The 26,425-nt window shown below is 37.4% G+C and overlaps 1 protein-coding gene across 9 annotated transcripts; it reads left to right on the forward strand.

Annotated features, from left to right (window-relative positions):
* Window positions 1-3,584: 3,584 nt before the first annotated feature.
* Window positions 3,585-25,977, forward strand: LOC113120132 (tropomyosin alpha-3 chain). Of its 9 annotated transcripts, none has more exons than XM_026290058.1 (10): window positions 3,585-3,854; window positions 4,818-4,943; window positions 12,935-13,068; window positions 13,173-13,290; window positions 13,694-13,764; window positions 14,112-14,187; window positions 16,923-16,985; window positions 17,704-17,773; window positions 18,012-18,090; window positions 18,825-19,215. In XM_026290058.1, exons 1-10 carry the CDS (start codon window positions 3,741-3,743, stop codon window positions 18,826-18,828), a joined length of 855 nt encoding a protein of 284 aa, XP_026145843.1. In that variant the 5' UTR covers window positions 3,585-3,740; the 3' UTR covers window positions 18,829-19,215. The 9 variants fall into 9 exon arrangements, with proteins under 9 accessions (XP_026145843.1, XP_026145846.1, XP_026145842.1 ...); XM_026290061.1 differs by lacking the exon at window positions 14,112-14,187 and adding an exon at window positions 15,462-15,537; XM_026290057.1 differs by lacking the exons at window positions 18,012-18,090; window positions 18,825-19,215 and adding an exon at window positions 24,711-25,977.
* The last annotated feature ends 448 nt before the right edge of the window (window positions 25,978-26,425 follow it).

Below are 26,425 nucleotides of genomic sequence, written 5' to 3' on the forward strand. Positions count from 1 at the left end.
TCATTATTTAGTTCTGTGCAAACTTCGTATAGCCAAAATTATAAATTCTACTTCTTGTTACAAGTATCGAAGAACCATCACTTCTACCACAAAAGATTGCTTTTTAAGTTATCTTCCTGATGTATCCAAATTCCTTAGCATATCCAAAACCTCAGAACAACTTGATGATGTAACAGAAACTATGGACTCTCTCTTTTCTAGCACTTTAAATACAGTTGCTCCTTTACGCTTAAGGAAGGTTAAGGAAAACAGTTTGACACCATGGTATAATGAGCATACTCGCACCCTAAAGAGAGCAGTCCGAAAAATGGAGCGCAGCTGGAGGAAAACAAAACTAGAGGTATTTCGTATTGCTTGGCGGGAAAGTAACATATCCTACAGAAAAGCATTAAAAACTGCTAGATCTGATTACTTTTCTTCTCTTTTAGAAGAAAACAAACAACCCCAGGTATTTATTCAATACAGTGGCTAAATAAACGAAAAATAAAGCCTCAACAAGTGTTGACATTTCCCAACACCACAGCAGTAATGACTTTATGAACTACTTTACTTCTAAAATCAATACTATTAGAGATAAAATTGCAACCATCCAGCCGTCAGCTACAGTATCACATCAGACAGTGCACTATAGACCCCCTGAGGAACAGTTCCACTCATTCTCTACTATAGGAGAGGAAGAATTGTATAAACTTGTTAAATCATCTAAACCAACAACATGTATGTTAGACCCTTTACCATCTAGGCTCCTAAAAGAGGTGCTTCCAGAAGTCATAGGTCCTCTTTTGACTATTATTAATTCCTCATTGTCATTAGGATATGTCCCCAAAACTTTCAAACTGGCTGTTATTAAGCCTCTCGTAAAAAAAACACACAACTTGACCCCAAAGAACTAGTTAATTATAGACCAATCTCGAATCTCCCTTTTCTGTCCAAGATACTAGAAAAGGTGGTATCCTCACAATTATATTCCTTCTTAGAGAAAAATGGTATATGTGAAGATTTCCAGTCAGGATTTAGACCGTATCATAGTACTGAGACTGCTCTCCTTAGAGTTACAAATGATCTGCTCTTATCATCTGATCATGCGTGTATCTCTCTATTAGTTTTATTGGATCATAGTGCTGCGTTTGACACAATTGACCATAGCATATTTTGCATAGACTTGAACACTTTGTTGGCATCAGTGAAAGTGCATTAGCATGGTTTAAATCGTACTTATATGACCACTGTTCGTAGCAGTGAATGAAGATGTATCATATCGATCACAAGTGCAGTATGGAGTACCTCAAGGCTCAGTACTAGGGCCGCTACTCTTCACGCTTTATATGTTACCCTTGGGAGATATCATCAGGAAACATGGTGTTAGCTTTCACTGTTATGCTGATGATACTAAGCTCTGTATGTGGTTGCTCTGCACGCTTAGTAAACAAGAGTTCTTTCTAGAACCAGGAAGTATGACCATTTTAGCCCGGTCCTGTCATCGCTGCACTGGCTCCCTATCAAACATCGTATAGATTTTAAAATATTGCTTATTACTTATAAAGCCCTGAATGGTTTAGCACCTCAGTATTTGAATGAGCTCCTTTTACATTATACTCCTCTACGTCCGCTACGTTCTCAAAACTCAGGCAATTTGATAATACCTAGAATATCAAAATCATCTGCGGGCAGCAGATCCTTTTCTTATTTGGAAACCTGGCATACACATAACATACTAATATGCTTTTAATATCCAAATCTGTTAAAGGATTTTTAGGCTGCATTCCTTGCCGCTGTCACCTCTGGCTTGCTTAGTTGGGGTCACTTCATCTACAGCGATATCATTGACTTGATTGCAAATTAATGCACAGACACTATTTAAACTGAACAGAGATGACATAACTGAATTCAATGATGAACTGCCTTTAACTATCATTTTGCATTATTGACACACTGTTTTCCAAATGAATGTTGTTCAGTGCTTTGACGCAATGTATTTTGTTTAAAGCACTATATAAATAAAGTTGATTGATTGATTGATTGATTCAATCTTTAGGATCAGCTGTGGGGCAGGGTTTATGCTGCAATTCACCAATCAGAATTGAGCATTCCAAAGATCTCAGACATTTCCACAGCTACACACAAACAGATTTGTGTGTGATTTCTATCCTTATTTTAATAGTAAAACATGTACATTTAATGTGTACATTTACATATCCATCAGAATCCAGATCTTTGTCTCTGGCTAGCAGCTAAAACAATGTCAGCCAAGAGACGAGTATTATTAGCTTGGTGGCACAAGCAGCATAGCTGGTATTCACACACATATACTACCTCATCCATCACTTCACTGTCCTAAACTAAAAGAGTGTGTTGAATGAACGAGTCGAACAAATCAGAGCACTTAAAAAAGAGTGATACACTTACTAGCTGTGTATTACTGTGCAACAATTGCCTTCCCTCACCTTGCAGTGAACTGCCTGCCTGCACCGGAGGAATTGCGTGGTACTTTATTTATCATAGATTTATAAAGCACTCACTTATGTAAACTTTCAAAATATATCTTCTTCCTTTTTGAATACATTAAGCAAATCTAAATACAGCGAAACTAAATCTGTTTTATTTGTTCTTGAACAATGAGTTGCAACCTTATTCCCTTCCTCCCGGCTGAAAATAGTCTGCTTGTCCAGAACCTGACACCATCATTGTCCCTTTACATCAGCAAGAGCTTAATGGAACCAACAGTTAAAGATGCAAATGAATGACTTATTTCTATTCATATTCAAATTCAAATATTGTTAATCTAATGCAGATGGATGAATGATGTGAAATCTGTGCTAGAGGAGAATGTAACCTATTTTACGCCATAGTCAAAAATATAGAAATGTTTTCTACATTTACATTTTAATAAAAAATCTTATACTTACCGTTAACTACTAAAATAAGCATTTTGCTCTATGAATAACTATATAGAGAGATAAATCATCTAGATGACAGTGTGTTTGGGACTGTTGCATTCCAAAGGCAATCTCACCACATCAAGTGTGATTCCCCAAAGCCTTGTTATACGTGGTCAGGCAAGTTAATGATAGAACGGTGTCTGACATTAGAAAAAAAGCTGTCATTGTGGCGACTGACGAGCCATAAAAGGGACAGCGCAGCTGCGGATGCGAGTAATGTAACACACACACACACACACACACACACACACCTGTGCTTGTCACAAACACAGTGGCTTTGTCTTATTATAGCCGAACCACAGCTCTGTCCACTGACGTCCATTCTTGTCTTTGTTGTGTCATATCTTCCAGTTCATTTTTTCAGAATGGAATGATCTTTAAGAAGAGAAAGATGAAAACAATAGTTGTACAAGAAAAAAACAAATATGTACGTGAAAGCTTTCTGGAGTGAATTTATAGTTTGCTGACAACATATAGTTAATTATGATAAGGTCCTGAGAACCAACATCACATCACTACATCATCGCCGCATCAGACCCCAAACATGACTGTATTAGGTGTGCTATAATGAGTAGTGGGCGGGGTTTATTAGAAACTGGGCGGGGCCTGATGCCCCAAGATATAAATGACTTCCCACTATCCCTGGCTGAGTTTGGTCTCTCTCCACTTTACTCCCTCTCTCTCTCTTTCTCTGTCCACATTTCCCTCTTGACCAGCTCCTGTTCCTAAACCACTAGCCCTCATCTACTGCACTGCCACTTTCTGTTTCTGGTACCGTGAGCCCTACTCACAGACTCTAAGATGGAAGCCGTTAAGAAGAAGATGATGATGCTCAAGCTGGATAAGGAGAACGCTCTGGACCAGGCCGAGCAAGCAGAGACCGACAGGAAAGCAGCTGAGGACAGAAGCAAACAGGTGAGGCGGAGGTGGAAAGGTCAAAGGTTGAGAAAACTAAAACTTATATTGACTAAATGGGACAGGTTGGAGATGCTTCATTTCAGCGCTGATGTTTACAGTGAGCTTTTTAATTTGGGGGACCAAATGTTTAATAATTTAAGATGTGGTTTGAATGCTTAATGCACCACAGACCCACTTTTTTCATTCTGGACCAAAACCGATCTGAATTTGAGATGAAGATCTAAGTCATTTTACAATATCTGCATTTGTTAAAGGTATAGTCCACCCAAAAATGAACATTCCCAAAGCTGTATGACCTTCGTTCTTCTGTGGAAACCAAAAGAAGATATACTGAATGTGTGAATGACTTCCTTGGTTACCAACATTCTTCAAAATATCTTCTTTTGTGCTCCAAAGAAGGAAGAAACCCAAACTTGAGAGGAGTAAATTATGCCAGAACTTTCGCTTTTGATTGGACTATCTGAGTATGTAATATATATAATGCACCTGGTCATTGCTGACAACTGCCTAAAACCCTTCTTGGAAAACAAGCGCCCAGCACCAAGGCTTGATATATGAAGTCTATGATACTGACCCCAGCACTTTGAAGCAATTGCAAGCCTGTGATCTGCCACCGAAGGAATGCAGGGCAGATAAACAGAGTCTTAGCGAGAGATGGAGAAGGGAGTTGGGGATAGGGCTGAGGATGTGTGAAAGTTTTGGGTTGCCTGTGAGGGTATTTATATTCACATTTAGACAAGTTATAGCTTTGGTAAGCTGCATATCTGAACTCATCACCTCAAGGGCAAAAAGACACTGGAAAGTGTTGCTATGTACCAGCTTGAGGCAGACGTGATGGGGGTACGAGGGTATGTGTGAAATTGTATAATAGTGGATGATTTCATACCGGTAATATTTCTCTCCCCCTCTCTTTCTATCTCCTTCACTCTCATATTTCCTTTCTTTCTTTCTTTTGCCCAGCATGAGGATGAGCTGATTCAGATGCAGAAGAAACTGAAGGGAACTGAAGATGAGTTGGATAAATACTCAGAGGCCCTGAAGGATGCCCAGGAGAAACTGGAGATATCTGAGAAGAAAGCTGCAGATGTGAGTGATTGATGATCCGAAAGCACCAAATCACACACAAACACTAATGCAACACTTGAACCTCCATTCCTCTCATTCTCTCCATTCACTCCTCCACAGCTGACACTGTCACCACTGCCCCCTTATTTGACTGCAATGTCAGCTAGCCAGACTGACTTCCTCACATCAATGTTTTTGTTTTGTTTGTTTTTTCACAATTTTCACAGTCTTTTTAGAGGCAGCATGAATGCAGTTCAATAACTGGCCTAAACCTATAGTATATTAAAAACACTATATAAACAAAAACTAAACAATCGAAAAAATATATTTCATTTATTTCACTTATGACAACGCACGTAATGTGTTTACACAATGCCATATGACCAGTCAGGTTTCACAGTTAGCTAAGCAGTATGTGTTTGATTTACTAAAAAGAATCGACACATTAGAGTCATTCGTTTGAGAACAAATAGCTATACTTATAGCCTACAATGGTTGCGCTGTATGTTGTTCATTCATTCCATAAACGGTTCAGGAGAATCATTCGTTCAGAATCAGACAACACTGCTCTGTATGTTGTCGATTCACTAAAAAGAATCAGTTCGTAAGAGTCATTTGTTCGAGAACTGTACTACACTTGTAGCGCTTCATGTTGTTGATTCACTGAAAAGACCCGGCTCATTAGAGTCATTCGTTCAGGATTCAGCTTGTAATTCAGAATTCAGTAGCAATGTTTTGGGGACACTAAATAAAGGATCTCTTTTATATTTCAAATGTGCTATTTTGTGGTATTCTGTCCACACTGGTAGACAAATGTACTTTTGAGAATCGTTAAGTGAATGTCATTTAGTCCCGGTAGGCCATTTTTATTTAATTTATTAATTAAATTTAATCTAATTTCATTTTATTTTTTAATTGAACTGGTTTATTCGGAATCCGAATAAGTTCTTGGTTCCCAACTTATCCATAACTCACACATGAGATGACAAAACGTGTGGGTGATATTCTGCGCACTCTTGCCTGCAGGCCTCAGTGAGAAAATGACTACCTTGAGACAGCTGATTAAGCAGCAAGGGCTGTAAATCAGTGTTTGTGAGAGGAACACAATGAACAGAAGAATGAACACTCCAGGCATGAACAGACTCTTAGTAGAGGTTTAAAGCTTTTCCGAGTCTTGCATTTTTAGTATTGTTCTTCTGAAGTGTTTATGAAAAATACTAGCTTTTATCAACATCGACAATTTGCTAATGCTTTCATAAATATACATCTCAAGAACTGATTAATTCCAATTAAGAAAAAGGCAACTCATTGTTAACCATTGTGTAACTCGACTCCTTCTTTGACTTCTAAACTAAGGCTGCGGCATCACGCTCAACTCTGTTACACCGAGTATGTCTATCTGTTGCCTGTCGCTGTCCCTTTGTTCTGGGCTCCGGATATAGCCGGCACACCTGTTGTCATAAAATTCGGCCTTCAGAAGATGTACTGAATACCACAGGCTTTGAAGACTGTGTGTAAAAGATAGAGAGGTAGTGAGATATTGTATTGTTTGATCTAGAATAAAAAAACAGTACATGGGAAAAAACACAGCTTAAATCCAGTTTGTTTACCATCTAAACCAGCTGAACTCTAGCTTGACAGGCTAGGAGATCATCTCTGACCTCACAGAGCGAGGGAGAGCAGAAAAAGATTTCATGTCAGAACCATAAGGAGACATGCTGTAATATAACGTTGTCATACAAGTAGGATTTATTGTTTTGAATCTGGCAACCGCTAATCAGACAAGCAGCATGAGGACAGTAGCTCCAAACTGAGGGTGAGCGTGGGTTGCCTTCATTACAGCTGTTGCTTTGAAATCTATTTTCATCCAAACCTTATGCCAAAAAACTTTACCACCAAGCTATCACTGTCTTGCTAACGTACATAGTTAAAAAGAGTTTTGCAATAAACCCAGTTGGATTAAGTGGTAATTTGGAGTCCAATTAGTCACTCATCATCATGCAGTGTGAGCTTGACAGACAGGCCGAGCAGACACAGTGATCCGGTTTCAATCTGTGGGTGTATCCTTTTAATAGAGCTATAGCATCCTAACAGTGTCCAGAGCAATCATGGTGACAATGTAAGAGGTTGAGGATAGATACAACCTTGGTGCAAAAATGTATGCATACATCCATAAATGTAGAACTGAAATACTAAGAACATTGCCACAGTTTCTTGGGCCTCCCAAATGCTTAAAGAAATATGTGTCCAGCTGCTGCGGGTGGATGAGTGGGTCTTACCATGTTGATGTAAGTGAGCATGTGTTTATGTGAGTGTGTCTTGAGGTCAGAATGTCAAGCCTTGAGCCTCGTCACTTATAACCTATGAAGTCAAAAGGCCATTACAGACACAAGTCTCAGTTTTTCTATCAGCCCAGACAAAAACACTCTCAGTGAGAGTTAAAATGCTCTGTTCTGTCACTTTTCATTTCTTATCACAGTAGATTAAATCTTAAACAGCAGCAAAACAAATTGCCACACATTAGTTTCACAATAACATACTAGATGGTGCAACTGTTTTAACATTAATAAGAAAAGTTTCTTTATAAAATCAGCATATCAGAATGATTTCTGAAGGATCACATGACACAGAAGACTAAAGTAACGTTGCTGAAAATTCTGTTTTGCCATCACAAGTACATTCAAATGTCACATTTAAAATATATTCAAAGTATTACTGTTTTTGTTTACTGTATATTTTAATGAAATAAATGCAGCCTTGTCGAGCATAAGAGAAAATGAAAGACAAGCAGAATATCAAGCATACTGAAAAATAGTTTATGATCATATGAGTGGAGGTTCATGCTGTGTCAATCTAGATCATCTGGCGCCATCATCTGGTGAGATGGGAGTAACACATGATAAAAAGTGCCTGTCCCACTAGTGAAGGGAGGCGGGAGGGGTGAAACAGGAAATGATGATGCAACTTGATTTTGCGGTGCATTTCTACAGCAGTATGATTCAGGATCAGTCAACATTCCTTTACCTTTAACACTAATCTGAGTAAACTGTTAGGGTATGCCAATATTAAAAGTCTTTGAAGTAAGAATTACAATCAACATATAAAATCATAGCTTAGGGCATACTTTAAACAGTGTTCAGGACACAATGTACGACAGACAGACACGCAACATTACTATAGTCTTGTTCAGTTTTGCCCAGACCTGTGACTTCAGCTTGTTCACTGGATTCTTTTTTATGACACTCATGTAATGCAGTGGGTAAATTCTAGAATGGAATCTTTCAATAGTCTTAAATCTAAATCACAATGTCAGACTATTTGAATCAACAGAAAGATGCAGTTACGCATTGTTCAAATTTCTCAGTTTCAATAGCCATTCCTCAAAAGTTATTATAAAAACAAAAAACAATTAAAAAAAACATACATATTAGCTATAACACAACTAAATACAGTCCAATATAACACAACACAAATAATATATATATAATATATATGGCAGGCCCATATAATAGAAATCTGCCAGTATTTTTACTACCAATGCTGGTTATTTTTGTTTATATGCCTATATGCAGAAGAAATTGTGATTATTGATTTATCTCTGCTTCTTTTAAACAAAAAGTAAAAAATGATTAAACTACAACAATACAAACATAACATATAATATTTAATATATATATAACATATAAAGTATTTAAATGTAATATCTGATATTATGTGTAATCATTAATGTTGTAATAACAATAATATTGATGATAAAAATTATTCCTATTATTATTATGGTATGAATATTGGTTAAAAACTAAAATAAAAGTCAAAACATTTTGGTCTGTTTTTTATTATAGGCAAGCGAACAACAGATTTATCAATGTCCACACTTGTGTTATCACTCCAGTGCGGCCATCTGTCAGACATATTGACACATGAAAATATATGACTGTGGTTTTGTCATTTCTCTGAATCAGGGTTTGTTTGCTCAAGAGCACAGGAACTTACTTTGACTCCAACAATACACGTAATGACTAGTAAAGGATTTGTTACACTCCTTGTTCTCGTTTACAGCCTAAATATGACATACATAATTCAGCAGATGCTGATTCTGAAGTTTTACAGATGACACTTAAGACCAAAACACCTAATTTTATTTGTCAGAAAAGCACCAAAATGTAATAATGAATCATTTCATTATGATATGGTACTAATCGTGTTAACATTACTTTGCTTTATTAATTAATTCATTGATTGCATTAACATTAACAATTTTGGCTTGCTTAGTTGGGGTTTAAAGACATATAATATTCAATAAAGTCATTGATTTGACTGCACAGACACTATTGGATACGAACAAAACTCGGACTGAACTGAGTTGAATGATTGCCACTATTGTCTAGTTGCTTAAAAACTGAATCAAATTTGTTAGAAATTAACAAATTTTGTAATGTCACCTGATATTGAACTGAACTGAATCAACATTGAACTGACTCAAGCTGAATATCAACATTGTTGTATTTAATAGCTACTTTACAGCAGAATTTTGATTGGTCTTATACTTCAATTTAGCATCATTCATTCTGTTACTTCAGTTTTTAATACCTTAAGATGTGTATTGAATAAATCACTATATAAATAAAGTTTTTTTACATTTTAAATGTATATTTTTAAAAGTGATAAAGCATTTTGAGACAACTTATTTTAAACAATTTAAAGTTGTCACCCTAAGTAGAACCGCTACTGAGAACTGAGCTACCATGAATAAGAATCATGGCAAAACATGATTATTGAAGGTAATTCAAAAATATGAGTCACGAACTAAAGCTAATAATTTCTACCATACTAAAAAAAGTAACTCAAATTCCTTCTCAAAATTCCTAACATCCTAATGATCACAATAGCGAGCTCATCCCTGAATTTCAAGGAGTGGCCAGGAATGCCAATGATTTATTCGCTGTTACGTCATCTACCTGGCCAGGACACGTGTAAAACAAGGGCGCCTCTTCCGGAAGAATTACGCAGACCGCAGAAAAACCCCTGCTGACCGGAGATCAACCGTGAACCCGTTCCACTGGGACCTGACTCTGCGCTGCCGCTGATCCAGGATCAGTTAACACCACAGTTCTCAGTCCTTAAACCGTTGGGGACTGGGTGGGGTATCCGGAAGTGAGCCGAAAAAAAGGAAAAGTTCAGGCAACTGAGCAAATTGGGTGAAGAAAAAGCAAGGGGAGGGAAGAAAGACTTCATGACATTAAAAACCCATGCATTAATTCGAATGAGAAACCGTACGCCTGCTTGAACATCAAAACGCTTAACACCTCTTTGCTCGCGCTAAATTCAGCCTCACAACATCCTGGCAGAGATTATACATCTCGTTCCTGATTTTCTTTTTACAAACATTATTATTTCTATCTAATAGAAATCAAGGAAGCCTCGGTCCAATCAAAGAGACGAGCGCGTGAAACATCTGATCCTCGCGTTACTTCACTCGCTCTGTGTTTGACTTGTTGGCGGGGCGTTGGTGCCTTCCTTGGGCTGTTTTTTTTCTCTCTCCTTGTCTTCGCGGCTCGGTCCACTACACTGCTCGAGAGGAATCTTATTTATCTGTCCACACTACTCCTAAAGTAACACATTACAATGGCCGGATCCAACAGCATCGATGCAGTGAAGAGAAAGATCAAAGTTTTACAACAGCAGGCAGATGAGGCAGAAGAAAGGGCCGAGATTCTGCAGAGACAGGTCGAAGAAGAGAAGCGTGCCAGGGAGCAGGTAAGTGTATCAATCAAGTGTATCAATCACCCCGATACATTTATTCACCTTAAATCGTCTCATTTCTCTACACAGTCGCTACGTTGTATCATATGCATTTGTGCAACACATCGTGCGTTTCTACTTTCACGCCCAGATTCAACGCCCTGTACGAACAAAATGTTTTTTTAACCCTATTAAACGTATTTCGATATCTAATAAACATTACGTATGCGCTTAGGGTGGTCTGTGACAACTATGGTTTTTTTTTTTCCAAACCAACTGGTCTGAGAAGAGATGGGCTGGTTAGATCGTTATTGCAAAACCTACAAGCTAATGCACAAATTGACTCGTCGTCTTCATTGAAGATTTTCGTTTGTAGGTTATCCGTGTTTACAGTTCATTTAATAAATGCAAAACCTAGAGATATATTGGCGTATAGCGATGCAAAAATCGTGCGAAGACCTGTCACGTTGCGTTCTTAGATGTGCTAACCTCAAATGTTATTAAGCTCATCCTCTTAGTCTCACACTGTTTGCTGGATTTTTACTGGTGAGGCCTAAAGGAAGTAACAAAATAGTTTCCGCTGAATCACTCATTCTTGTCTGGTTCTGTATAGAACCATTAATTTGTGTAATTCTGTGATGAAATAGTGCTTTTGCGTCATCTGTACGTTATCATTCGAGCACGTTAACATCTGGGTCATCAGGTGCTCATCTCGGGACTTTGAGTTGTTCACATGTATTGGGCTGTGTTAGTAGCCTATTTTAACATTTGCCAACTTTTGTTAGTTTTAATTGAATTAGACACTCGTTGACACTTGTTGGATGTTGTTTGTGCTTTAAGTCGCTTATCACTCAACCATGTCTTCCGTCTCATTGGCATTCAGACAGATGAACTCACCCCGCAGACTTTAGATTCCTCAGTCCTTATTAGGAGCGAAACTCCAGTGTTTGTTAGTGGTGTCGTCATATCCGGAAGCTGTGCACGAGCGCTGTCTCTCAGCTGACGAGGCGCGGGCCTCACGACTGTTAACCTGATTTTGCGCCTCGGGACCGCAGAGTAAAATCGTCAGTGGTTTTAGACTGTCGATGTTTCTGTATAAACCATGTACATCTTCAGTTTTTTATTAAAATGTTAATTAATTTCTATAAACTTGTAGAAGTGCCATTCCTTATTCAGTCGTTCTAATGAATGAAACAATTGCTACCCATACAAAAAAGATTTGTAGTTTCTGACAATACTAATAGCCATTTCAGATATTGCTGCTAGAATTAAACTGATAACCTTGTAATTAATTCAGTCTGAAGAGATTTTGACGTGTTTTAAAGAGTCTAGGTACATATTAAGTCCCAAGAGTACGCTCAAAAGCCCATGCCCATGATGTTTTTGATTCTTATATGGTTGCTAGGGTGTGGCTAGGAAGGTGCAATGGTGAATGACTGACTGAATGACTGACTGAATGACTGCTTATCAGATCAAAAAGGCCCACCGCTATGTCTCTTTTCCGTCCACTGGTTGAACATTAGAAAGTCATAGTGCACATTTCTTCAGTAAGCAACATGTTTTAATGTGAGTGACGTTACATTCACCTAAGTATGGTGACCCATACTCAGAATTCATGCTCTGCATTTTACCCATCCAAAGTGCACACACACAACAGTGAACACACACACTGCGAACACACACCCGGAGCAGTGGGCAGCCATTTATGTTGCGTTGCCCGGGGAGCAGCTGGGGGTTCGGTCCCTTGCTGATGGGCACCTAAGTCGTGATATTGCCAGCCGAGACTCGAACCCACAACCCTAGGTTTAGGAGTCAAAGTCTCTAACCACTAGGCCACGACTTAAACCAGCATTCATGTCCATAACTCAAAGAGTGTGAAATGTTCCATGATAAAATTATGTTTGGAACAATTATTTGAGTAATCCCTATCCTTAGTCAGAGCATTGTTTGTAGTGCCACCTTGCTTAAACAATTTTAGTCACTCTACACACTCACTCATCACAAAATAATTACCCATTGCAAACATAGTGGTGATCTGCTTAAGCAGAAGCTCCCAGATGATTCCACCACATGTCATTTTTCCATTGCCTCATTGTTTCCAGTTTTGACTCCACGTTTGTCGCCAAGTCGTCTTGGTTCTTAGATTATCCCGGTGTTTCCTCATCTTCCTGTTTCTTATCTCGCATCACGCTCCCCGTGTGGCCCTTGGAGTTCAGTGGAATAGTGTATCTGTACTAATCTCCTGTCGTTTTGTCATGTTTGCATTGTAGGCTGAGGCAGAGGTGGCCTCTCTGAACAGGCGTATCCAGCTCGTTGAGGAAGAGTTGGATCGTGCTCAGGAGAGACTGGCCACAGCCCTGCAGAAGCTGGAGGAAGCGGAGAAGGCCGCAGATGAGAGCGAGAGGTAAGTGTGCCCTAGTCAGGCATACGCATTCAGAGTGATGCATCCTCATTCTTCCCACCCTAACTTGCCCTATTTCCGTTTAATTCTCCCTCTCTATGGAATAGAGGGATGAAGGTGATTGAGAACAGGGCTCTGAAGGATGAGGAGAAGATGGAGCTCCAGGAGATCCAACTCAAGGAGGCCAAGCACATTGCTGAGGAGGCCGACCGCAAATATGAGGAGGTAATTTAACCAGTGTTACTGTAAACGTTTTATTAATATTTGAATTTATTTATTTGTTTGCTGTTTTTTTTTTTTTCAATTTATTTTTTTATTTTTATTAGGGTTTTAATTTGATATTATTTTTAATTTAATGAAAACATTTTTATTTTTCTGGTTTAGTCATTGGTATATTAACCCAAGCGTTACTTCAGTTGCCAAGGCAAAATTAAAAAGAATATTCTTCACGTAATTTATATTACTATAATTATTTAATAATTATTATCAGCTTTATTACAATTCACAGAAACCTCTTTGATGGCTAATTTAACTACACCATCTTCCTCAAAGTTAGATTTAATGTTACATAAAGTTAACATTCAAAGTTATGACAAAATATTGACAATGAATTATTGACGTGTTACAGGTGGCACGTAAGCTGGTGATCGTTGAGGGAGAGTTGGAGCGTACAGAGGAGAGAGCAGAGCTTGCTGAGAGGTTAATCTCCGATTCAAAATATACATAATCAAACACATTTATTCTAAGTACAGACCACACATACTGTCCTCCTTTAGCTCATATTTTTTTCTTAATGTCCATTTAGTCCTATTAAAATTCATTGTTCTCTCACCGTGAGAAAATGCCTCATTTTGCATGACAATAGGAATGCTCTATCATAACCATAATCCTTCTTTGTGTGTGTGAGCGAGGGAGAGTGTGTGAGTGAATTCATTGGCTTGACTCCATCCCCTTAAATTCATATGTCCCCCTCCCTTTCTCATTTGTGTTTGGGCATGTGTGACCTTTGACCTGACATACCTTCCCCTCCCCACTCAAACTAACAGCCATGTCAAGCAGATGGAGGAGGAGCTGAGAGCTCTTGACCAGACACTGAAGTCTCTGCAGGCCTCAGATGAGAAGGTATATATACACTAGTTGCAAAATTCTGTGTTTAAATGTTGGAGGTTATGTGGCCACTTATGTGTTTGTTGGAGACGTGGGCTGCACAGACAATTGGGAGAATGTTGCTTTCTAGCTGGATCTGGATTTTGAATACTTAAATGAAAGCGAGCAAGTGAACTAGCAAAGAACAAGAAGAGTAAAAAAACAGGACTCCTCCCTCCAGCACTGGCCGTTTTTAAATCTTGTGCTTCTGATGTTTTACCTGCTTCATCTTTCCACCCTATCCCTCCATCTTTCCACCTTCTGCCCACTCCTCTAACCATGCACTTCAAGATATAATTTTTGCTTAAGTTGCATGAGTTGTTTCCTTGATAGTGGAATGATGTGCATGTAACACGCTTCAGTCGCTGTGCGTTTTTATGTCTTCTCTGCCTAAAGCCAAAACCTATGTGTCCATGTTCCAAAACAAACTGTTCAGAACGGCTCATGACAGCTTTCAGTTTTAGGATCGCACTAGTTTTGCTTCCTTGACACACAAACTCTGCACACATCACCACACAGAATCAAATAAACTGAGGGTTACTAGATGTTCCATATGTGCAATAAGTCCAAAACCAAGCACTTTTGGCATAGGAAGACAACACAAATACACTACATTTACACACTTTAGTAAATAATTTCAATTTTTGGATAAATAATTTCTTTAATGTTGTTTTGAAACGCTTATGATTCTTCTGTGTAACTACTGTAAGAAGATAGTTTGCAGATTTTCCTGTTTTTCATATGATGATGTGGGCTTTCAAGCTCCAAAAATGACAAGTACTAAAAAAGTTGTTTATGCCATGTGTACTATTTACCTTGACACAAATTCAAAAGCCATTCAGGCACCGCATTTTAAATGATTTAGCTGAAAGTCAACATAAAAAATAAAAATAAAACTCCACCAAGGATGCATTTATTTAATCAAATCTTTTGTCATTTTTAGAGCTCCTAAATCTCTCATTGTATGCTCATGTTTAAGCAGGGCTGCAAAATATCATATTTTTGTGTCTTCAGATGAAAGGAAGTAATATTAGTTTTAAATGACATGAGGTCAAGGAAACGACCGTATTATTTTTAAGTGAACCTTCCCTCCCAGCCAATCATTAAAGGCTTCTCTTCTGCTGTTCATGTGTTTAACATCATCTCTATTACTCTGTCACTGCTGGTGGCTTGTCTTCATGTCTTCCCTTTGCCCTGTGCCCCTTTCTTTTCTGCTTCCTTCAAAATCAAAACGGCTGCTCTGTATATAGCAAATGCGCTGAGCTGGAGGAGGAGCTGAAAAATGTCACCAACAATCTTAAGAGTTTGGAGGCCCAGGCTGAGAAGGTAGGGAGTGTGTGTGTGTTTCCTTCTGCACAATCTCTGACTGGTTGCAGTGTTGAATTTTATTTTTATTTTTTTACCCTCAAAGGCCCTCTGATTCAATCCCCACAAATGTGCCTTGCAAATTAGACAATCAAATATAAGCTTGCTAATTACCAAACCAGTGATCAAACTGGTCATGTGAGCGTAACACGAACGCTCTCATTTACAAATGACATTTTGCCTGGTGTATGGCTTTATATCATCATCTGAAGGAAAAGGCCACATATGTCAGACCAGATTACAGCGGTAGACCATTACAGCTAGAAAAAGCTGTAATTGGCCACTGGGATACAGTGAAGACCCCCTATCACTTTCCATCACCTTGAGATGAGAGGCCTGAAGCACTGTTGCGTAATGAAATAAATGAAGTGTCACCATTTTGGTTTCTTACAGAATCAAGCGCAACCGGTCTCTGATGTCTTTAGACTAATAAAGCAGAAGTTACGCTAATGAATGCTGTGTTGCATGAGACCACTTATGACAGAGAAACGCCCGTTCATTTGCATGTGATTCTGCCGCATGCTGTGTGTTACAGTACAGAAGAATTTTAGATGGAATCCTATTATTGGATCTCATTTATTTCTCTAATCAAATCTGTTGTTTGATGCACATCAGAGTTTGCATAAGTGATGATGTTTGTTGAACTATTAAAAGTCCACAGTCTATAGAAAATCTACAACCCCACCCTCAAATAAGTACTTTTTTTTTTTTTTTTTTTTTTTTTTATACTGTTATAACTGTATTCTTGATCACTTTTGAGTAAATTTGACTAAAAAGTATGGATATTAAGTATCAGGGATTATTGGGTATCAGCCATAGCATTTTAATAAAAATTCTTAATATATTAAAAGGATTATATAAATTTTTTGTCTGTGTATGTAATATATATGACACGCACTATGCAAGTCGCTCCACCTTGAATTCTGAATCCTGGCTGTTTTCCCCTTTTTTGTCGTATCTGGTGTTTTGTTGATGTTGCAGCTGCATTCCTGCGCACATGTCCTGATCTGTTTAAAGCTCTGGCAGCACACAGCGGCAATCTCAGCCATCATGTCACAAGCCTTGCAGAACAACAGCAGGCTAGGACTCAGCCAGCCTGCATAGAGATTTCGCTTAAAAAAGGGAGAAAAACATGCCTCCTAATGTCAAAACAGACAGCTGTGTTACTTTTCGCTTTAAGAACTGTTGTAGAAACGTCAGTGTTAAAGTGTCAAGTAATCGGTCTGTTTGAAGGGTGCCAAACCCAAAATACAGAACTGTGTGTGTGTGTGTGTGCGGTGTGCATACTGTGTTTATAAGATTCTCAGAAGACCCCACCCCAACTTACTCTCGTCTTTTCCCTACAGTATTCCCAGAAGGAAGACAAGTATGAGGAAGAAATCAAGATCCTCACTGATAAGCTGAAGGAGGTGAGAATTTCACATGAAGGTTTGGTTTCTATTAGGGGTTGCCAAAGTTTGTTAACTTGTGTACTAAATGTCTATAGTTATTTACTATATCTGTCTTCATAACTAGTTTATGTGGTTCAGTGGCTGGCCAAACTTGTTGAAACCTTTCCATCAGCACCAGCACAGATGTCCACGGACACTAATCCTATAATCGTGTATCAGTAAATGGAGAAATGAGTTAGTAGGGCTTCCTCATTTTTAAGTCACTTTGATTGCAAACATGTTACATTTACATGTACACCGGTAGCAGATGTTATCATCAAAAGCAAAGAGGAACAAAAGCAATTCAAAGAGCCAACAGTATTTGAATTATCCAGTGCTAGGTAAGATTTGACCTAGGTTAAACCAAGTGTAATTTCAGTAACCTTAGTTGCATGGAATTATTATCTTATTTTTTTAACAAAATGGGTATTGTCTTAAAAAAATTCTCTCTCTCAGGAGTAAAATTTAAAGGCAAAAATTGCTTTTCCAAATTTCTATCTGCCATTGTTTAACAGACTGGCAGACCTTCCCTAGAATTGTAGGGTGTGTTGCGCCCATTTGAGACACTCTTCTCCATTATGAAATGTTACATTTTCTCTTTAGAATTGTTAGATGGATTGTCATGTTTCTTATACATTTTCAGTAGGTTTTATTTTGATTTGTTAAGCAGAGTTTTGCTCATGTGATTCTCTGCTAGGCTGAGACCCGTGCTGAGTTTGCCGAGAGGTCTGTGGCCAAACTGGAGAAAACCATTGATGATTTGGAAGGTATGATTGTCATTCTCTAACACTTTCCTTCTATTAGGATTTCATATGATCCCTTTTTTTTTATTTTTTTTTTACACTGGTCATACTGTTCATAGTGTTATCTCACTGTCCCCTTCCTGTCTGCTTTGACGTTCATAATCTTTATTTGCTGTTTTTTTTCCTAGTTTCTTTTTTTTTTTTTTCATACTCTCTCACTTGTCTGACTTCTTCCGTCCTCTTTCTTTCCGTATGTGAACAGATGAGCTTTACGCTCAGAAACTCAAGTATAAGGCCATTAGTGAGGAGCTGGATCATGCCCTCAACGACATGACCTCTATGTAAATACAGGCTTGTGCATGTGTGTGAAGCTCTGCTACTTACAGTTTGCTTTTGCTAGTTCAGCGGGTTTTGCTGCAATGGCGGATTTTGAGTCTCGTGACTGAATTGGTAACCTAACCTTGAGCTTCATAATCTCAGATAGTATACTTTAACTATATAGTTTAAAGCTCAGGCACAAAGAGTTAATAGTTGACAGGAGCCATCGTTTCAAGTTTCTTTTGTGTTGAGTTTGTGTGAATGATGTCATGACTTGGGCAATAACTTGAGTGTGATTCTAACTCGTGCACGTCAAGTAACTTATATGCTGACAGTTTTGTGTTGTTTTTATATTTAACTACAGATAAAGGGGACATTTCTCCATCCTCCTTTAAACAGGCTGATTTTGCTGTGCCTTTAAGAGACGCAATACCCACTCCTTCCATGTTTCTGAATACTGAATAGTGTTGATATGCAAACATGGGTGGTCATATGTTAATTTACTAATAGTTCTAAGACCGTTGCAGACCTGAACAACTCTGTTTTCCACGATATATGTCCCTTTTATGGCTCATGTTAAGAATACTAAGGATTTTTAACCGCAAATTGTTGTTTTGAGAGGTGTTTTTAAGAGCTTTGGCTTTTATTGATGTAAGAATTAACATTTGTTGACACTTGCATGTTCGGTATGAGCTTTCCTCATTCTGAAATGTAGAAATATTGTCATGAGGTGTTCACCGTTGGTGTCTGTTTACAGATAAAGGGTTTCTGGACTGTTCCGCAGCTGACTGTGACTTCAAGAAATTCTTCTTCTTCCTCTTCTCTGACTGTCCGTATTTGTTGCTTACCACTTCTCTGGTCTCCTGTGTACACTTGTTTTCATGTGTTTTTCTATGCGCTCGTGTCTGTAGTTTCAGATTCTCTATTTAAGCCCCGTTCTGTTTCTGAATTCCTGTTCTTTAGGTATTCATTTTCTGCCTCCGACATCTTCCTCTTATGTCTGTTCTCATCTGATCTCTTATCTACTCTATTCTCTATTCTATTTAGAGACTTGTTGTTTGTCTCTCTCTCTTGTGACCTTTGCTGTATTTTTCATGCCTTGTTGTGTCCATGTTTATTGAAGGAAGGAAAAAAAAGCTCTGCTCTTTTTTTGAATGTCTGCTTGACTCTCTTTATTACAATGGGCTGGTGATGGGCAATCAAGAGTTAACCAGATTTGGATTGCACATGAATAATATCTAATAAGCGTGAAAAAAATCTTTCACTAATTCTGGTTAATCATAAGTTTGAGCTATGGGTAATAATATCACTGTTGATCTATTTGAAGCTCTGGGGGGGGGGATTCAAAAAGAGATTGTGTACAAATCAGGGCTTAAAGAAAAAAAAACTTTTACTAAACGCAGAATCGATATTTTATAGTGATCGACCGATATTGATTTTTTTATAACCGATACCGATTATTTGCATGTTTATGTACCCGATAACCGATATGCAGAACCGATATTTATTTACTGTTATACTTCTGTTTCTGACAATTATTACAACACAAATGAGCTGAAAAAAAACATTTTATTTATAACAATCACTCCTTCCTTGCATACAAAAAAAACTTTATATTTATACACAAATAAATAGAGGGGTCTGAGTCCAAAAAATTTAAGTGCACTGTGCAAGTGCAAGTGTCTTTGTTTTAAAATAAAAGCTTTGATGAGGTAAAAAAATAAAAACAGGTAAAAAAATAAAGCACAAAAATGATTCTAACATATTGGTGGGGGCGGGAGGGCTATTTAGGAGTGCATAGCTATTTAGTAGTGTAACTTAATACTCCCAGTTAAGCAGAACTAGGTTTTAGTGTAGAAAACAGAGTCTTTCAGCATTCTGCCCTGTAAGCCTGCTTCCTTCAAAAATTTCATGCAGTGGCCGTGCATGAGGCTTCCTGATCATCAACCCAGTCAGGTGCTGAGCAATATGAACGAACTTTTATCCCGAGACTATATAAAGTTAAACAGCACTTGTCAGTTGGCATTTTATGATCTAGATTCAATCTAACGTTAGATCATGAAATGCCAACTGACAAAGTGCTGTTTGACTATAATTTAATCAACCGCGATCGCGCATGGAGATAATAAATAATTAATTTCCACAAAGCGGTATATGTATATGTGTATTAGCGAAATAATTGTTATGTAGTAAATGATAATATAATCTAGTGTGTTTAAACAAGATAATCTTGTCAAAAGTTTCATTCAGTGGCATTGCTTGAGGCTTCCTGATCATCCACACAGTCAGGTGCTGAGCAATATGAACGAACTTTTTTTCCCGAGACTATATAAAGTTAAACAGCACTTGTCAGTTGGCATTTTATGATCTAAATTTAATCTAATGTTTAATCATGAAATGCCAACTGACAAAGTGCTGTTTGACTATAACTTAATCAACCGCGATCGCGCATGGAGATAATAAATAATTAATTTCCACAAAGCGGTAGGCTATATTTATATGTGTATTAGCGAAATAATTGTTATGTAGTAAATTAAAATATAATCTAGGGTGTTTAAACAAGATAATCTTGTCAAAAGTTTCATTCAGTGGCCGTGCTTAAGCCTCCAGATCATCCGTCAGTTGCTAAGCAATATGAACGAACTTTCTCTTCTAGACTAATGGTGAGCAAATACAACAGATAGAGAATTAAATTCAACGCTTTTCAGAATCAGAATCAGAATGAGCTTTATTGCCAGGTATGTTTACACATAGCGTACGAGGAATTTGTTTTCGTGACAGAAGCTCCGCAGTACAACAGAATAACAGCGACAGAACATAAAACACATAATAAAAGAATAAAAAAAACATTTTTTTTTATTTTTAACATGCACTCATTCATGTCTGTTTTATTTAATTCATTTAAAGATACGTCTTTATTGGAGCAGGGCATGACGAACACTACGTAACTCGATGAGTTCGTCTCAATTGTTTAGAAACAAGCTGCATAAATTAACTATATCAGGAATTTATGTCTCAGATCTCATTTGTGCATGTCTGTTATGTTAAATAAAGTTGATTAATTAAAGCAAACCAAGTAGAACATATACTTTACCTGTGCACTGAGTTGTTGTTGACTGATCACCTCAGACGCCCGGGCTGCAATGGCGGAAATCTCAAAACGGCCACAAGATGGCGCCGTAAATCGGCGAATCCGATATTACAAAACCGATACCCGATTATGGAAAAATGCTTAAATATCGGGAAAAATATCGGTAAACCGATACATCGGTCGATCACTAATATTTTAATGTATCTGTTCCTGCGTTCCTCTGATATTATTACCGTTCCGAAACTGTATCAGGTGGAAGAAATACAGGTAAATAAAGTTATTTTACAAACAATAATCTTTGCCTATAATTTGCAAAATAATAATAAAGTACTGTATTTTCTTTACTCAAAAAGAAAAGGAAAAAATAGAGATCTAACTTTAGCAAATAACACGCTATGCCTATACAGCATCATCTTTTCTTGATTTTGGCCAAATGTAAGCTACCAAAAACATCTATCAACACTTTAAAGACCTCAAAGTATTTTATGACATTTAAAAATGTTTGTTGCATTGTAAAACAAAAACTTGAAAGAAAAAAAGACTGCCTTTTGAGAGTAAAAAAAAAAGATCTTAAGTTGCAGCTCACGTCGCATTTTATTAACCCTATTACTTTCCGAAATAATGAAGGCTAAAATGCCTGTAGTCTAAAGCTAAATGTTTACAAACATTATTAAAACGGTTATTAGTTTTTCTCCAGAACAAATCCTCTAAAGTTTAGGCTATAAAAACCTCAATACAAAAACAAATTAATTTAAGGTGAAGCGGCCTACATTTTCCATTCGGTACAAACCCAAATGTTTCCATGTTCCCGACGTACCTGGATGCTAAAATATTATTTTATATATGTGTGTGTGTGTGTGTTTGTGTGTGTGTGTGTGTGTGTTTGTACTCTCATTGACCTAAAACATCATCCTTCACATCGGCTTTATCAGCACAGTGAGGCGCGGTCACGCTGAACACAACATTTTGTACAACGGAGCAGTGTAACTTTTTTTATTTGTTTCTTTAACTCCATTTTATTTTGGTCATGAACAGACTTTAATATAGCAAAATTATGTTGTGTCGGTGTGATGGTCATATCAAAGCTGCTTGGTTATACAAAAGCAAGACATTACTCAAAGCTGTCAAGCTTTTGCAAAATTAAGAAAACTACTCTCTGCCGTTTCGTTTTTCTTTCAGAAAACTTTGGAACTTGTCACGATGAACCATAATTTAGCACATTGTTTCCTTTCGTTAATCTGTCAATATGATTTAAGTGAAATATATTTGGTGTATATGCCTATATTCCTTTTTATGTAAGCCTATAGTTTTTCGTCTTTCTCCATTCACAGAAGCGCTGCAGATGCGTTTGAACTGTTGAATTCATCTCACACTATCCTCAGATAAACTCTAAGGGTGACTTGCCTATGATGAGTTCGCAGCTGAGCGACATTTCACTCGTTGGCTTCAGCATTACATTTGTATATGCCGTACTATTGGAATTTGTGATTGGTTGACTGCAAATTTAAAATATTAAATGGAATGATGAAATAACATTATTAACCGGTTAATGGCCATTTCAAATTTTCGATTCTGTTTGGAACTTAAAAAATGTATTTCAATTTTGTTTGTCGGGTTCTGTTCCTGTCAAAATTTCTTTCGTTTTCATTGAGAGCCCTGGTACAAATGCACAACATATTTAAGCCAACTGGAGGAAGTTCTTAAATCAATTATGCTTCATATTTGTAATATTTAGCACTTTATGCATTTTTTTTCTTGTAATAGGATTAATGCATTTACACCTAATGAGACGTTACACAAACTAGTGTTAAAGAATTAGTTCACCCAAAAATTTAATTCTGTCATTATTTACTCACCCTCATGTCGTTCCAAACCTGTAAGACCTTAATTCATCTTCAAACACAAATTAAGATATTTTTTATGAATTCTGAGAGCTCCCGTAGACCGCAAGGTTCCTAACATGATCAAGGCTCAGAAATATAGCAACAAATAAATAAAAAAATGACTTCATTCAACAATTCATCTCCTCTGCATAACCCTATAGCGCCATTTTGGAGAATATCACATACGTAAACAATGTATGCTGTTCTGTGTAAGCAGCACTGTATGTGAATATTGTTTACATTGTTTATGCTTTGATCTGAATAAAAACAACATTCGCATACATGCGTTGCATACATTGTTTAACATTCAGTGGATACTCTCTACAACGGCACTACAGGGTAACACGGAGGAGACAACTTGTAGAATGAAGTCGTTATTTTTGTTTTATTTGTGCACAAAATCTATTCTCATAGCTTTCTAAAACTACGGTTGAACCACTGATGTCACATGGATTTTTTAACCGTGTCCTTACTATGTTTCTGAGCCTTGATCGTGTAAGGATTCTTGTGTCAGAGCGCTCGGAATGCATCAAAAATGTTAAATGTTTTCTCTGAAGATGAACAAAGGTCTTCTGGACGATATGAGGGTGAGTAATTAATAACAGAATGTTCATTTTTGGCTGAACTATCCCATTAAATGCAATCTGCTAATTTCGCACTAGGGGCATTAAAGTAAAAATCCATGAAGATACTCTTTTGAGTTCTAGTGGTGCCATTTATTTTCATAACAGAGTTAACTATCAGAAATTCCCTTTCATTTGACTGGTTGCCTCCCTTTTTTTGTGAAAAAGAAGGGGGCTAGAAAAGCAGATGTAGTGGTTTTTATAGATTATAGACAGTCGGGGGCAGGCAGCTGGCCTGTTCTTTAGTCTAGAAACATTGATTCTTGCTGCCCATTCAGATCTGTTTTCACATTTCCAAAAAAAGAACCATTTCCATTAGAAATAGAAGCTAGCTGGCAAAATGGCTGAACAGCTGTTGGCACGTGTGAGAAGCTATTTAGATCATTCAAACAATGGCAATGTGATTGTTTTACCAAGGTATGAAATGAACACATTAAGGAATATTTTAGCTATTCAAAAAAAAAAAACAGTGGCCTTGTAGCAAGCTACTGAAAAACATGTCCTTGTCTTTCTGAGGTCTCAATAGATGGCCTGATGCCAGAAAGCAAAATTAAAAGGCTCTAGTTCAGCTGCAAGTTCTCTGAAAATTGGTTTATCGTTTAGTTCTGTTTACTCCGGTGCTGTGGTGAAAGCAAAGCTGTGACATGCCAGTGTTGCGCAATTTTAACACTGGGATACAAAACCAACATATTTGAGATGAATGTTATATACAGTATCTATCACCATAAATTTGAATGGTTTCACAAGTAGTAATTATTAAAGCTTAACTGTTAGGCAAATATAATGCTGATACAGAGGATCTGTAGAGGTAGCTTAACACTGTATATAAATGTATCCAGTTATGGTCTCAAAGTGCTCTATAATTGAAAAAATATATAATTTGCAACCTAATATGGTTGCCTTAAAAACCATCTATAATGGTTCTTTAATGAACGAGTGAAGTCTTAACTTTTCTAATAAACCAGTGTTAAATTACAATTTGGTTTAGCAGTTCTTCATTTTTTTTGCTGTCTTTCGGTGGATTTTTATGATATTTTTCATTGCAGAGAAACTGAGAGATGCTAAAGAGGAGAACGTCAAGATCCATGCCACTCTGGACCAGACCCTGAGCGAGCTCAATAGTTTCTAAGGAAGACCTGGAGCAGGAAAAAAGCCTCCTCTTTCCTTCCTGACACCCTCATCTCATTTGGTTTCTTTGTCTCTGCACATCTGATTCTTCTGTTTTTCAGATCCCTTTTTCTTTTTCTACTGCAAACCAGCAAAAATGTTGTGCCTCCCTGTTTCAAAAGTACTTCAATCTTTCTGGAGCACTTACGCTTCACTGCTCATCTCCTCAGAAAATCCCAAGTGATTTCAGGAAGAATCTACTATGGTATTCCTAAAGTGTCAAATTTTATATGCTAACCCTAGGGTAGCTCTTTTTTTGTTTTGGTCCTTGACCAGAGCTTTACAATTGTGGCAAGTTTTTCCACACATCTGCCAAAACTCTCAATAATTATTTTTCATTTTACTGGAGGCTGATTTACATAACATTTTGTGCCATAAAAGCCTTCTAGGCAGTCAGCTTGGCTTTAGATCCATTTCCCCCTGTTGCTGGTCTTGTTGGTGGCTGATCCACTGCTCTCCTCTAACCTCTTCACACTCTTCATCCTGCACAATTGTCTGCTGCCTGTTTGTCTGTGTCACAGGTTGTGGGACCAAAACCACATCTTGTGGTCTTGTAAAAGTATGTACAACCATGCCTCGAGGACCTTTTTGTTTTTTTATTAAAAGCATTTGCTTCCATTTGGAGTTGAGTAATATATGCGTTATTTGTTTGGGCTTAATCCCCCTGCATTTTAACACAAATTTAGTTTTGCAAACCACTATTTGATATCCTGCACTGTTATGGGCTTATAGAGGACAGCTGTTGAGCAGAGCAGGCCAGAGAAAGTCAAGGTTTCTTCAGGAGGACAGTTTTGTTCTTCAGTTTGTTTTATTTGCTTTAAAGAGCCAAATACTACCCAGGGAAGAAAGGTTGAAGATTATTTTTTTTTATTATTATTATTATTCTTTTCCGTGAGTTTAAAGCGGTGGCACTGCCAGATTCAAAAGGTCCAAAGGCCGTGCAGATCTAAATATGTATTATGAACACAGTAAATGGGAGAGAAATGTAACACTTTATAGTATAAAGATTAAAAGGGGTGAACACATAGTTTTAACTGGAAAAAAGCCCACAATGATGTGTAATCACTTTGTTACTGTCTGTATCTTGTGTAATGATACCTAAATTCTTTTTTTTAAATAAAGACCATGATTTTTACTGTCACTGAACCCCTGTGTTTCTCAGGATCTGGGTCTCTTCTGGTTTCCTTGCATATGCAGAGGTTATTTCCATTTTATATAGCAATAATATGTTGAGTAGTTTTCTAGAAATAAAGACTCAGAAATGCTTTCTCAAACAGTCACTGATATTTATTTAGAGACAAATATCACCGTTTCGAGATGGACATCAGTACTGTTTATTCATCAAGGGGAAAATGCTAGTTTCAGCTTTTAGTTTTTAGTCGTATACATACGGGTCATTTTAAATTTAAGCAAAAATTTACATTTTAGATTTTTTTTTTTTTTATATTTAAAACATTCTGAAATGATTAGGATTAGACATGTAAGACCCTACTGTACTTGGATTCAGTAGTTTAATATTTTTAAATAATGCAAACTGTGTGCACTAATGATCAAATGTTTGGGTCAGTAAGATAACTTTTTTTTTTTTAATCCT

Source organism: Carassius auratus, chromosome 19, assembly GCF_003368295.1.
Source record: "Carassius auratus strain Wakin chromosome 19, ASM336829v1, whole genome shotgun sequence".
Classification (NCBI taxonomy): domain Eukaryota; kingdom Metazoa; phylum Chordata; class Actinopteri; order Cypriniformes; family Cyprinidae; genus Carassius; species Carassius auratus.

Coding starts and splice junctions, on each gene's coding strand:
- LOC113120132 (XM_026290057.1), top strand. CDS start 3,741: ATGGAAGCCGTTAAGAAGAAGATGATGATGCTCAAGCTGGATAAGGAG. Junction 13,069..13,172: donor GCCGCAGATGAGAGCGAGAG/GTAAGTGTGCCC, acceptor TCTATGGAATAG/AGGGATGAAGGTGATTGAGA. Junction 16,986..17,703: donor TCACTGATAAGCTGAAGGAG/GTGAGAATTTCA, acceptor ATTCTCTGCTAG/GCTGAGACCCGTGCTGAGTT.